General features: G+C 29.0%; 2 protein-coding genes across 2 annotated transcripts in view; both read right to left on the bottom strand.

The window, feature by feature from the left end:
- LOC108777669 (juvenile hormone acid O-methyltransferase) overlaps positions 1-1,604 on the bottom strand; it is a 1,886-nt gene extending 282 nt beyond the window's left edge. Inside the window, exons 1-4 of the mRNA XM_018544618.1 lie at positions 1,418-1,604; positions 1,165-1,336; positions 435-567; positions 140-287 (exon numbers count right to left, since the gene is read on the bottom strand). Of these exons, the coding sequence (XP_018400120.1) occupies positions 140-287; positions 435-567; positions 1,165-1,336; positions 1,418-1,604 (640 nt within the window). The remainder of the gene's footprint in view (positions 1-139; positions 288-434; positions 568-1,164; positions 1,337-1,417) is intronic.
- A 6,526-nt stretch (positions 1,605-8,130) lies between these two features.
- On the bottom strand, positions 8,131-11,144 carry LOC108778091 (trypsin 3A1). Its single transcript, XM_018545189.1, has 7 exons — positions 11,067-11,144; positions 10,421-10,586; positions 9,657-9,816; positions 9,368-9,573; positions 8,753-8,976; positions 8,408-8,465; positions 8,131-8,264 (listed from the first exon to the last, which is right to left on the bottom strand). Exons 1-7 carry the CDS (start codon positions 11,142-11,144, stop codon positions 8,131-8,133), a joined length of 1,026 nt encoding a protein of 341 aa, XP_018400691.1.
- Between the last annotated feature and the right edge of the window lie 3,279 nt (positions 11,145-14,423).

The raw sequence follows: 14,423 nt of genomic DNA, 5'->3' as shown, positions 1-14,423 counted from the left end.
TATATATATATATATATATACAGAAAAACAACAATTAATATTAAATTATAAATAATTAAAACAATATATAGAAAATTCTTTAGAAAATTAATAATTTTATACCATAAAATTTTATTTTGTATATTTTTGATTGACTTACTCATAAAGTGTTCTGGTTTTTTATCGCTATAAGTCGCCTCTCGAAGGCTGCAATGATGAACTGTAAATCCGATACTTTCAAGTAATTCTTTTAATTCCTTGCGAGGATTTTTTGACTCTTGATATGGATAAATATTTTTTATCGCGTCCTATAAAAAATTAATAGTAATAATTCACAATTTACAATTCAATATTAAACTAAAAGTAACTTTTGTGAAAACATGTGATAAAAGTATTAAAAATAGTTAAAAAACAAATTCAATTATAACTATATTTTAATAATACATATATATTACAGGTACATATGATGTAAAACGAGTGTCCCGCGCCAAAATTCTGATAACTTCACATAAATCATGAAATGCTACTATATACAGAAGAATAGTTCCATTATGTCGTAGCATTTGATAAATATTTTCTAAAGCTTGTCTGTTAAATAAAACAGAGAAAAATAATCAATTTTTTTTAAATGCACTTACTAAATCATTTTCTAGCAGTATATACATATTGTATTTCTTAATATCATTATACAGAACATATAAAATAAACTCATATATTTTGCACATTTATGCAAATTTTATTATTCTTTTCTTAATTTATATTATCATATTTAATAAATTTGAAGAAATATTAAAAACAATCATTAAAATTAAAATATCGAATGCATAAATGTACTTGAAATTGTTTTACTCTAAAATTGATGCACCCACATGTATAAATATATTTGAAAGAAATAATTAATTTAAGTTGGTTTAAAAAGTTTATTTTAATAATGTTTAGGCAATAACAATTAAGAACTTTAATAAATGAGAGTAGCAATAATTTATATTTCTATATATATATATATATACAATATAGTATATCGCTAATTAAAATTGGTTTTTATTAAGTTGATTGGTCTTTGCAATCCGCGCTGATGTCTATATCTGTTTTTTATTCAATTTATTTGAGTTTCTTTTATTTTTACTATTTAAGAGTTAAAATGTATTTTAGCTTAAATTATGTTTTATATAATATATTGCTTACCGAATATCGTTGCACCAGTGTAAAGTATAAAACGAAAATATGTGATTAAATTCAGAAATATATTTCTTAGGTAAAGTTTTAGTTTCAATATTCAATACATCGAATTGAAGCCGTTTCTCGTCTCCAAATGATTCATTTGCATATTTGATCATGCTCTCCAAAATATCTATACCTTCACAAAAGTATTTAATTATATAATTATTTATAATTTCGATTTTTGCCATTAGAATTATACAATTTATTATTTTTTTACCAATTATTTGTCCATTTGAGTCTATACTTGGTAATAAAAATTCCTTTGTTATATTTCCAGGACCGCAACCGATATCCATACACTTTCCACTTATTTTCACTAGATTCTCGGCAAACTCTTCAATTATAGCCGATACTCCATATCTTTGAACTTTATTAGACGCACCGTAATCTTTTGGACTTGTCATGATTTTTTCAACTTTAGTACTATAGTTTTAGAAGTGTATTGTGCTGCAATATATTTCTACATGTTTATATACTCTTCGCCGCCATAATGGGCGTCCACAGGGGGGTGCAAGAAGGGGTATTTGCCGCCCTCCCCCCACCAGGCGACAGACGCGCGAGCGAATAAAAGCATGTGTGTTGAGATCTTAACATGCCTTTTCATGCTGACACTTGATGCTCATTTTTAGCGTCCAAATAAATCACGTAATTAAAATTGACGATTCAGAGTTGTCAATATTATTCTTTTAATTTTATAAACGGAACCGTTACATAAATACTTAATTTCGCGGAAACAGCACTTTGGATATGTAAAATTATCGTTTGCCTTTTTTTCTCAATTGTCTGTCTGGTCTTAGATATACTCGTGAAACATTAATACGGATCCAAAAATAAATTTTACTTTAAATGCCTACTGTCCTTGCGGAAACTCAAATTAGCTATGTATTCCAGGTAAATATATAGATTAGGGGAGCCCCCCCCCCTGATAATCTTGACCTTGACATATGTTGTCAAGGTCATGACCCTGAGTAACCTCCCGCAGGTTTTAGGTGGCGGTCACTGTCCGTTAAAAAGTTAGTAACAAAAAGTTTCAAAATTAACGTACCATTTCTCGGAAATTATACATATTAACGTATCATTTCTGCCATATATGTATTATAACAAGTACTATTTTACATCTCCTTCCGTTTAGAAACGTTAAACTTTCCACGCGAAGTAACTCTCACCTCCCCCAACCTCCTGCGAAGAGGCACACGACTTCTACGATTGGACTGTTGCTATGATAGTACTGTCGGGGCAAACCTCTGTGACGGTATTGCACCCGCCCGTGTGTGTGTGTGTGTGTGTGTGTGTGCGTGTGTGTGTGTGTGTGTGTGTGTGAGAAATATCAAGTAATAGACTCATAATAATCGTTATATAACGAATGGAACACACACACACACGGGCGGGTGCGGGGGGGGTGGCCGAGGGCACACCGTCACAGAGGTCTGCCCCAACAGTACTATCATAGCAACAGTCCAATCGTAAAAGTCGTGTGCCCCTTCGCAGGAGGTTGGGGGAGGTGAGAGTTACTTCGCGTGGAAAGTTTAACGTTTCTAAACAGAAGGAGATGTAAAATAGTACTTGTTATAATACATATATGGCAGAAATAATACGTTAATTTTGAAATTTTTTTTGTTAATAACTTTTTAACGGACAGCGACCGCCACCTAAAACCTGCGGGAGGTTACTCAGGGTCATGACCTTGACAACATATGTCAAGGTCAAGATCATCGGGGGGAGCTCCCCTAATCTATATATTTACCGTATTCCATTATATAATTTTGATATAATCATGCTATATATCTACTTGAATATTACTTGAAATATGGTCTTCTCCTTCTTAGAAAAAATCCTATGGACATTTATGGGTATCAAAAGGAGTAATGTCCAAGATACGTATATGGTAAGGGAGGATCCCGATTGCCTACAAAACGATTGCCTACAGCTTCGTTTGCACACAACAATATTGCACACAGCGTATTGCACACACGACATTATTGCACACAGCACATTGCGCACAGGACATTACATTATTGTACACAGCGTATTAATACATAAAATTAAGGAGGAGATTATAATCATATAAAACGAGATCAGCACGCGCGCGCGCACTCGCACATACATACATACTAGAGAGGTGATAAATATTAAATATTTTTAAGATAGTATTAATAAGAGAAAGATGATTTTTTGAGATAATAATAATTTTTATCGTTATTTTTTAACCTTTGCAAGATGGAAGAGTTACTATATATTGTGATACTGAAATAGTATCATATTTGGAAGGAAAGAATACAACTAGTAGTAAATCATATTGAGTAATATGATTTAAATTTTAATTTTCCAAAAAAGTTGCAAGATTTTAAAAATAGAATTTCGTCTTTCCTATAAGTTAACAAAAAAATATTTATGTAACGATGTTTATAATAAACAACAAGAAGACAAGGGTGATATAAGAGTCAAAACTTTCAAATATAAAACGTAATATAAAATGTAATCTCTCGTTACAGGTTTCGGCTCTTGGATTGATCCCTCCTTAAACATATTAAACAGCAGTCAAACAGTCGTTGAACAAAAAGTTGCTCATACAAATTCTATTAGCTTTGTGAGTCTCCATATAGGAAAGAAATGTGTGTTGACCGCATTATCTCAACCTGCGTATAAATACAAATTAATAGATAAGAAATAAGGACTCTTTATATAAAAATAAACAACAAGAAGACAAGGGCGATATAAGAGTCAAAACTTTCAAATATAAAACGTAATCTCTCGTTATAGGTTTCGGCTCTTGGATTGAGCCCTCCTCAGACGTATTAGACAGCAGTCAAACAGAATTCTTATCCATTTCTTATCTATTAATTTGTATTTTATACGCAGGCTGAAATAATGCGGTCAACACACATTTCTTTCCTATATGGAGAGACTCACAAGGCTAATAGAATTTGTATGAGCGATCTTTTTGTTCAACGACTGTTTGATTGCTGCTTATTAATATGTCTGAGGAGGGATCAATCCAAGAACCGAAACCTGTAACGAGAGATTACGTTTTATATTTGAAAGTTTTGACTCTTATATCACCCTTGTCTTCTTGTTGTTTATTGTTATATAAAGAGTCCTTATTTCTTATCTATTAATTTGATGTTTATAATTTTAAAATGCTTAACTTTAATAAAATTCTTTTTTTCTTCTATTATAAATATATATATATATATTTTAGTTTTTCTTTATTATAATCAATGTAATAATGCGTCACATATTAACAAGGAATATTGTTAGGTATATTTCAATTCTTTGATTTTGTTAAGCTTTGAATATGTCAAAGTAATTTGTTAAATAAATATTGTTAATGACTCCGTTTAATCTTATTAATTATTATATTATCTTCTGTTGAACACTTATACTTTTATCTTGTAATTTTAATTTACTATGATATTTTTAAGAAAACATAGTTAATTATGTCTACATATTTTTTTTAAATAAGTTTATGTTTTCTTCAATTGATTTATCTCGTTATTCTGTTCATAAAAATATTTAGGTACAATTATTAAAAAAATCATTTACAAGATATTTAATATTTTATTTGATATTGTTTGTTTTTAAGTCGCCTGAAAATAGACGTTGGTTCCTACTTATATGACTATTGCGAAGAATATTACTAAGGCCTCAGTAGTCCAATTGGCTAAGACATTTGTGCATAAAGCAGTCGATCCGGGTTCAATTCTCGGCCGAAGTAATATTTTTCGCAATGTAATTAAATTATTTACAGATTTTTAATATGTCATTCATAAACTTTAATATGTCATTCAACGTATTATTAAAATCCAAGATGCAATGAGCATCAAAAATTGTTAGATTGTTAGTCAACTCGTAATAGTACTGCGGTAGTTTATTAGTTTATATTGTAAGTCTGAAAAAATTTCGGCGCGCATTTAGGGATCTACATACGTAGTATATAAATTTACACGAAATTATATTAGAAGCATCCAAGATCCAGCTCGACCGTAAATGGCTTATTCTCATCGGTATTTAGTTTAAAACTCTCACGGTCTAAATAAGATTTGATATTGTTAATATTTTATGTCAATGTGTGCTAGAATAAATTATAAAATATCCTGTAAACGGTTTCTTCCTATTATAATACTTTTATATACAAAATAATTAGAAAAATTATATTTTATAAAAAAATCACTCCGTTTTAAAAAAAGGAGGTAACCTCATACTTGTATATTCGTATGTATTTTCTTAGTGCGCGCAAGCGTACCTAGAATGAAACAACGTAATCAAAGTATATCCGCCGTAAAATCATTTTTACTTTCATTTGAAACATTTTTTTGAAATTATTCCACTTTTATTTAAAACATATTTCTTCGTATCACCAAAAATATATATAAGTGAAATATTCAAGATTTCCATTTAAAACCTTATAAATTTCTATAAATCTCTATTAAGGTCAAATTTAATAACAAAGCACTTCAAATTTCTCTCTCTCTCTCCCCCTCCCCCTCCCCCCCTCTCTCTCTCTCTCTTTCTCCGTAATGTGAATTCACAACTGAATAACAAAAGCATTATCTTTTTGAATTGAATAGAGCTAGGTTACAGTGCTTGATATATGATTACTGATTATGCTTTAAAATTAGAAATAATTTTGGTGCGCAGATTGCAGAGCTAGATATATATATATATATATATATATATATATACAAATTCACACACACACACACATACTAAAATACTATTTAAAATTGAGATAGAGCTTAAACCGATAAGAGACTTACGTTACTCATTGTTAGTTATGTATATTCGCATTACGGTCTTGAGACACTTTGTTTACTTCACATGCATGCTTCAAATTCCTTACATATATTAGAACCAGTTAAAATACTTGTTATGTGGAGAGGTTGTGGCTGTGTGTGACATAATATTTTTCACAATAAATTATTTACAGTTTTTTTTAGGATTTTTTTTACTGTATTAATATTATTAAATTATTTGTAATATCAAAAACATGTTCCTTAAATTATACCAACAATTGTTCCAAATCAGTTGATTTGACTCTTTGTAATGGATATAATGTTTTAACGTCTAATTTGACAATAATTTAAAAAAAAAATATGTTAAACACGTCTGTGGATTTGGAACAATTGTTGGTATAATTTAAGGAATATAGTTTTAAACGTCATGTTGGTTCTCGTAGAGCATTAAAGATATAGATCACTCAGCTATGAAACTGAAGTGGATCGGCGATTTTTGCTTTGATGAGTGCCAGGATGGTAATAATAAGTAAACGATTATTGTGCTGAGGATGACTTAAAAATAAAGTCGAAACGTACGAGAGTTGATATTACAAGATTTATAATTTATTACGCAACCTAACAACCAGCGGTGGACTCCTATAGCCTTGAAGACATGTTTTTGATATTTGAAATTTAAGGAGTTATTTACATATGTTGAACGTAACATTAATTTATTAATAATTTGATTGTAAATTATTTGTCAATTTAATTTATATTACAATATTATTCCTGTTCGATACAAATTGCGGAACTAGAAATGTATATCAAATCAACGAAATATTATTTAAGTACTAATAAATAATATAAATTATACACAGTAAATAAAGAATTATGAAATTTTGATATTATAATAATAATATCAAGACATGTTACACGTTTAATACAGACATATAAATTACATGTCACTATAGCTTATAACTAATAATGACAAAATTATCATATTCTTTATAAATTAATATTGTGTTTTAAAGAACCAAATTAATATACGATAAGACATGTTTTGAAACATTTAATTTTTTAACAGACCTTATATTGATTATAAAGGATATTTTATAACTTTTTTTTTTCGCGCGATAAAGAGAGTAATAGTAATAATATTTAATACACTTCAAAGATTTTATTACCGCATTGTGACAATTCGACAAATATACATAAATACTTTTTTTCAAATAAGAAAAAGAAATACGGCCAACATAGACTATATAATTTATACATTAAATTATTTTACAATTTTTTATTGAAACAAAATTATAGGGTAGGAAAAAAAATAGAAAACAATAAGATTTAAACTGTTTTAATTGATAACTGAATATATTTTTTGTATATGATATATCCGACATTTTACAATATATACAATATATTATTATGAACATAAAAATTAATTACGTTTTAATTACTATGTATTCTTTTACTTTACAAGATATTTGTAGCATAATATCGCAGTATAAATATTTTATTATATATACATTGGCATATATGGCGATTGTGGTGTAGAAAGATACATGGCTGCTCTTTATGCCAAAAATTGAATTCAAATCCCATTATACCCAGAATACACATGTATCAAATTTCATTTGATCGTTTTTTTCGGAAGGCAATAGCAAACCATCAAAAATATTTTTGCCATGACTTAACCTTTTATAATAGAAACTGTTCGGGATCATTAAAACTGTTCCGATAAAAGTGGATGTATTGGACTAGATGCATGTATTACATATACATATATATACATATATATATAGACACACATATATATAATATTATATTATATATATACATATTAATAATTACAATAAATTAATGGCGCGAAAATATACAGTAATGTTATATGATGATCCTAAAAAAATAGTTAGATATAATATCTGTACGTTTTTGTAATAGTAGCTAGTATAAAACGCTTGTAAAATGTAAAATTTAGAATATATAAGATAAATTGCATATCTATGATCAAATTAAAATATGAATTTTAAAAATTTCAGAACGTTCTTTTCCTTATTATTTTCTATTTCTTTTATGAATTTATCTAATGATCAAATAAATATTAAAATAAAATTCAACATTTAGTGTTGATAATTACGTGGAATTCTCTCTCTCTCTCTCTCTCTCTCTCTTTCTCGCTCTCACACACAAAATAACAATTAGTAACAAATTTATGTTATTGTCGATGTGGTGGAGGGCAAATACATTCGTCGTGTAAATGATCTTTTAGCCATCCAATGTAATTTGTTAGTTTCGTAAATACTCCAGGAAAGTTTGGTCTCCCACATCCTCTTCCCCAAGAAACTAAACCTAAATAAATATTAGATGGCTACACTTTTTTGTTTATAATAACTGTTCGAAGAGAAAAATTATTTTACAATCTTAGAATTAAATTTAGGACATTTGAAATTATAAATATGATAAAATAACATTTTATTATTTTAAATACGTACCTACTACTTCAAGTTGTCCGTAAATTCCTTTAACATGTAAAGGACCACCACTATCGCCCTTAAAACAAAAGTAAAAATGAAAAATATATACAGAAACAATAGTATAAAAAAATAGCATATTTTATTCTTTGAAAAGTTAGACATTTTAAAATTATCATTTATTGTATTAATATTTAATACAATAATATAATTTTAAAGACAATTTTTCGCTATAAATATTATAAATAATTTACACATACACGCACGCATGCACACGCGTATGTGTACATATTTTTTGTGCACTACTCTTCTTAATTCAAAAGTATTAATTATTTTTATTTATTTCAAATTGTGGTTAACACTTACAAAACAAGCATCTCGTCCTCCTACTGCTCCTTCTGGATGTAGTATATAGCCGGCACAAAACATATTTTTGGTGATGCGATCCTTCGCATATCCGGCTTGATCGCATTCCTCTTGTGATAAGATTGGCAGATTGACTTTTCGTAATTCGTTACTTACCGGTTTGGTCTCGCCTGTCCGACCCCATCCCACTGCGGTAGCGAGCGCGCCAGTATAATCAATTGTTTCTGTAATTTTCAAATTATAATTAATATTTATTATTGCCGATTGCATTAACATGAATTCTATTGAAGTAAAACTTGTTACGCAGAAGTATAAAATATTGGAATTTAAAAATATAATAATAAATTCGAAACTTATCCAATAAAAATTATTAACTATATATGTATATGTATATACACAAAATAATAGTCAATAATTAATTTAGATATTATTTAAGTAAATAACATAATAATGCACACACATATTGTATGTAATAATAAATTTATAAAAAAAAAACGTAACAGACAAAAGGAAATATTGAGAACGATTAATATCAGTGAAACTTAAATGTTAAACTTTTATAAAATGTAATATCTTAATATTAGAAATACTTTGTTGATGTTAAAAGTAACTTACTGTCTTCTGGTAAACATGCTGTTCGTACAATACCATTTACAGATACGGGTTCATCCATTTCTATGATTGCAATATCATTATTGAAGGTATAACTATGGAAATTCTCATGAATAATTGCCGATTTAATACGTCGAACTATAGCGTTTCTGCTTACCGAGGAACGATCGCTATCCATCAAAACAAGTTTGATGGTTTTAATATCGAATCTGAAAATTATTTTAATCATATAGATATGTTATAACATAATTCTGAAATTAAATATATACGATTGTAATTGCTTGATACATACCCTTGCAAACAGTGAGCCGCAGTAAGTACGTGCTTTCGTGTTATTACACTTCCAGCACAGTAAAACGTTCCCTTTTTACTCATACTAACAAGCCAGGGGTAATCATAAACACTCGTAACATTACCACCAACAATTCTCGATTTTCTTCCAAGCCCACAAACTGTAATGCGTTAATACATAATTGTGACTGGAATAATCGATATAATTGGGCAGTTTTACTTAACATACGCTAATTACTTATAACTAATTAAGTTTTGTGTATTACTAATTGTAAGAGGGACAATCTCATTAAATCGGATCTTTTAATTTTATTTTATTCTTATACATTATATAAAAACAAGATTACAAATGAAAGTAAAATTTTTTATTATTACTTTAACAATAATTTAAACGTAAATTGTGTAACAGCATGTATCGAATTATGCAAAAAACAGAATATTTTAATACTATAATTTTATTCTATATGACAATTTTATATTATTACTATGGATGTTTTTCATATGCACAATACTTACTAATTCCATTAATTTATATTAAAATTAAATCACGCTTATTATGCTTGTAACAGAGACAAATTATTACATATAATTTTCTGTTGATCGAACATGCATAATTATATCTATTGTCGTTATAATATAAAGATATAAAAGATTTACGAATGTTAATTTATGTTTATGTTCTTATAATGTTTTCTATATGTTTCTTGCGTAGATTTCTAATTAAGTATATAATGATCAAACATTAGTTCAAATATTTTTATTTACCGCAATCGTTGCAAAGGTTTGGCTTTTTGGAAGGAAGTGTAAACGCAGGCTCAAAATCGACATAAGACACCTCATCTATTGTCGGGTGATGAACTTCAGCATTCGTAATATTATAGTGTACTTGAGCATTTGAGGTAGGCAAATTTCGCTCATTGTTCGATAATGTCTATAAAAAAGAGAGAATATATAAACAGATATTTCTAAATTATTAATTCTATATGTTTTTTTAATAAATATTTTATTAAAGTGATAAAATTATAACATACTAACAATGTATAATTTTTAACAATAATAAATATAATTTACTAACAATGTATAATTTGTTGCAATAATATTTTATGCATAATATTAAAAAAAAAATATATTATATACGGATTATTTGTACTCCTGCAGAAATGTAAAGAAAAAATGAAAATTAAATTATAAAAAGGTTAATAGTCTATTAATGAGAGTAAACCGGTATTCTTTCTTAATAAGTGCATTTTACAGTTTATAAATATAAAGCTTAATTTAAAAATTCTAATAGTTCTGTTAAGTTTTATTTTAATGTAAATTTAAACTAAACGAAAACAAGATGTTGTCATTGTTACTATTACATTATCTTCTTAGAAACATTGTCCATTTAAATAATAATTGTTTAACTTACCACACGAGGCAATGCATAACAACAGCTCAGACATAGAAATAGCACAGGAATATATTTTGTTCTTGCGTAATCGTCCATGTTGTATACGTGCGGTTTCTGGTTTAATTAATCCTTGCCAATACGTGTAAACTTGTTTTGTTGTCGGAAAATTCAGAACCGCGCACGTGCTTACACCGGTAACGTGAAAAGTCTAAAAGTATCCCGGCCGTTTTGCCGTTTTATAGTAAATTATAACTAATGAAAAAGCCCAGCGACGTGTCTCGGTGGGGATCGTCAACCTTGAGTGGTACGTTTGCATTGGCAGATGTTGCATGTGACAGCCTTTAAATCACCCGGTCGGTCGGTGTACGCGCCCGTTGTCTCACCTGCACAAGTACCGTCTCAGGTACAAGCACAATGAGAGTTTGCGCGTACGCATAAGCGCGACAGTTTGTGGCGCAATCGACCATCGACCACCACGAACGTCCAATGTCAACCCGGTCCACCTCCTCTCACAGCGACCCTTCATTTCAGGGATCCACCGAGACTGGATCAATGTCAATTTCGTCAGCGGATGAACGCGAATGCCACCGCGCCCCACGGCCGTTCCGATTCATTGTCGCGGTATGATAACTACGACCACGGTGTCAGCGACAATGACGATGATGATAACAACGTCGTTGATAATGATGATGATAATTATAACGAAGACGATGGATTATTACAGTGATGAACCATTGTTGCTAATAAATTACACGAGCGAAATAATTACAAGAATTTCGTTCTTTACTTTATAATATCATGTTGCGTGCGAAATACTGCCGAGATCCTTATATTTGTCATTGTTCCATGTGACACTTTCTTCAAATACGTATTCATCAAGCAAATTGGTAGCACTTTTTTTCTAGAAGAAAGTGCAATTTGCAATATGATTTTTTTTACATGCTTGGCGTGAAAGCTATTGATTGCGATTATGCACGGCTAAAATCACTATCTTCTAATACGTACCATAATAAGCTTTGTAATTAGTTTGTGTATGCTTAAAAATGATAATTTTGAAGATAATTTTAAAAATTATAAGTTTGTATGATACAATTTTCCAGTTTCAATTACAAAAAAATATATATATATATATCAAAGTAATAATTAAAAATTAAATACAATATAAAGGCATACGAGCCAAAAATATATATATTTAAATCAATAACAAAATAAATAATCAATTAAGGATCGGAAGCATTTGATTATTGTAATAAACAAAAAATTAATAATTGTTTACATGTAATCATTGTTTTAACTTTACATGTTACACTACAGAAATGACATACTTGAATATGACTTACGCACCCTAATTTGGCTGTTTATAACTTTCTAAAAACAAATATATTTAAAAAACTTTTGTTTAATCGAAATGCCAATCATTAAATAACATAATGATATCAAGCCAATATATTATTAAATTTATTAATAAAAAAATTATAAGCAATGCAAAAAAAAAATACTGGAAGAACGCTAGGAAAAATTAAATATATATAATTAAAATATAAACGTTTCATATTTGAATACTTCTTAGAAGTTTCTAATATTTGCTCAACATATCACGGTATGATGTTTTGTTGTGGTTACAATCAAGTCACTGTAATAATGGCTTGTCCTTGTTCGATTTCAATGAGCTAGAATAAACCTGCAGCGTGAAAGGAAGAAGTTATACAATTTTCTCGGACTCTATTAAGATTGTGGTTACAATCATAAAAATACGATGAGTTTGAGCTAATAAAACGTTTGCGGATTCTCAAGGATTTTTAATCATTTGTAAGAAAGAATTAAGGGATTTATGCAGTAAACGCAATATACGATAAATGTAAACATACGAAAAGACCTTCAATTAAAAGTACCGCAATTTACTCTACATAAAACTGAATTAGTTCCACATCATTATTACTTATATTTCTCAAGATTGGTAAATATCGTATTTTGCAATTCATTAACTTACAGATAATTTTACTTTCACTACACAGGTGGCCTACTTATAATTTTCAATCAAAGTCAAAATTGCACTCAAAATTGAAGTAGATTCCAAAAAATCAGCATTGTGTTTCTTTGAAAAGATTCATAAAAATGTCAAACAAGCCGTCAAACTCTTTAATTACATTTGACTCGTTAAATCTAGGAGGATTATATTTATTTTTTCTTTGTAACCATCAGATACAATACTTGTGCAATAAATATATATTAGATCAGTGCAAAAGTTCGTATTCAATTTATCATACAAAATTAATAGTACATCGGGTACGAATTTTTGCACTGATTTAATATATTAAGCTTACCTTTTTATCTTTATATTTAATCTGTTTTACTTGCCATATACACGGCTAATGCTCATTTCCACCAATATAGATTAACTTTAATCTCGGTTCAATTTACTCTTTGTCTTTTTCTAGTTCTAAAAATTAGAAACAGTTGAACAGTAAATTAAACCGAGATTAAAGTTAATCTACATTGATGAAAACGGGCACAAGTCAAAAATGACTTCAATTCTTATTGATTGTGAGGAAAAAATTTGGTTACTTATTAACTAATTATTGTGTGTGCGTAAAGCATTTTGCACAAATGGGCTATATCTTTAAAATAATTAGACAAGGAAAGAAATGTTAAAAACAATGTTAAATAATATAATTTTAATTTTTTAAAGATTTTATATATATTTAGTATATTTATGTACACGTACATATTACATTTATATTTCGAGCTGCTGCAATTTTAAAATTGCAATTAATGCACGTATCATAGCACTGATAATATCATTCTATATGTTTCCCTTCTGTTTTTCGCGCGCGCGCGCGTGTGTGTGTGTATGTGTGTGTATTATTTACATAATTATTTTAATATAATTGTGAAGGGTTTCCCTTTTTTATTATATTTTTTAATGATACTTTTGCTATGTTATCTTTGCAACCTGAAACTCTACCTAAGAATTACGTATTCCTGTTTTTTTTATGTCATCTGAGACAACAAATTTCTGTCCGTGAAAAGATTACATCGTAGATTTAATCTGACCTTGAAGATACGTGAAAATAAAGCAAGGCTTCTGATAAAGTTAGACATACATCGAGACAATAAGGTAATGCGTCTCGCCCGCATGAGGGTCTCGTTACCTATATACCTTGACCCACTGTTACAGGTTACAGGTGGTGTACAATCTGTTGCCCTGCCGCACATCTTATCTCGTTTGTTCAGCAATAATTGAAGTTGATAATTCAGATCAGACGGAGAAGTGCTGATAAGGACAAAGATGGGAACCTGTCAAAGAATCTATCATTTTCTATATCATTTGGAATACCATGAATACATCGCACTCTATGCAATATGACACGAGCG

This window comes from Cyphomyrmex costatus, unplaced genomic scaffold (genome assembly GCF_001594065.2).
Source record: "Cyphomyrmex costatus isolate MS0001 unplaced genomic scaffold, Ccosl1.0 scaffold116, whole genome shotgun sequence".
Taxonomy (NCBI): Eukaryota; Metazoa; Arthropoda; class Insecta; order Hymenoptera; family Formicidae; genus Cyphomyrmex; species Cyphomyrmex costatus.
This window is presented reverse-complemented; position numbering and strand designations above follow the sequence as displayed.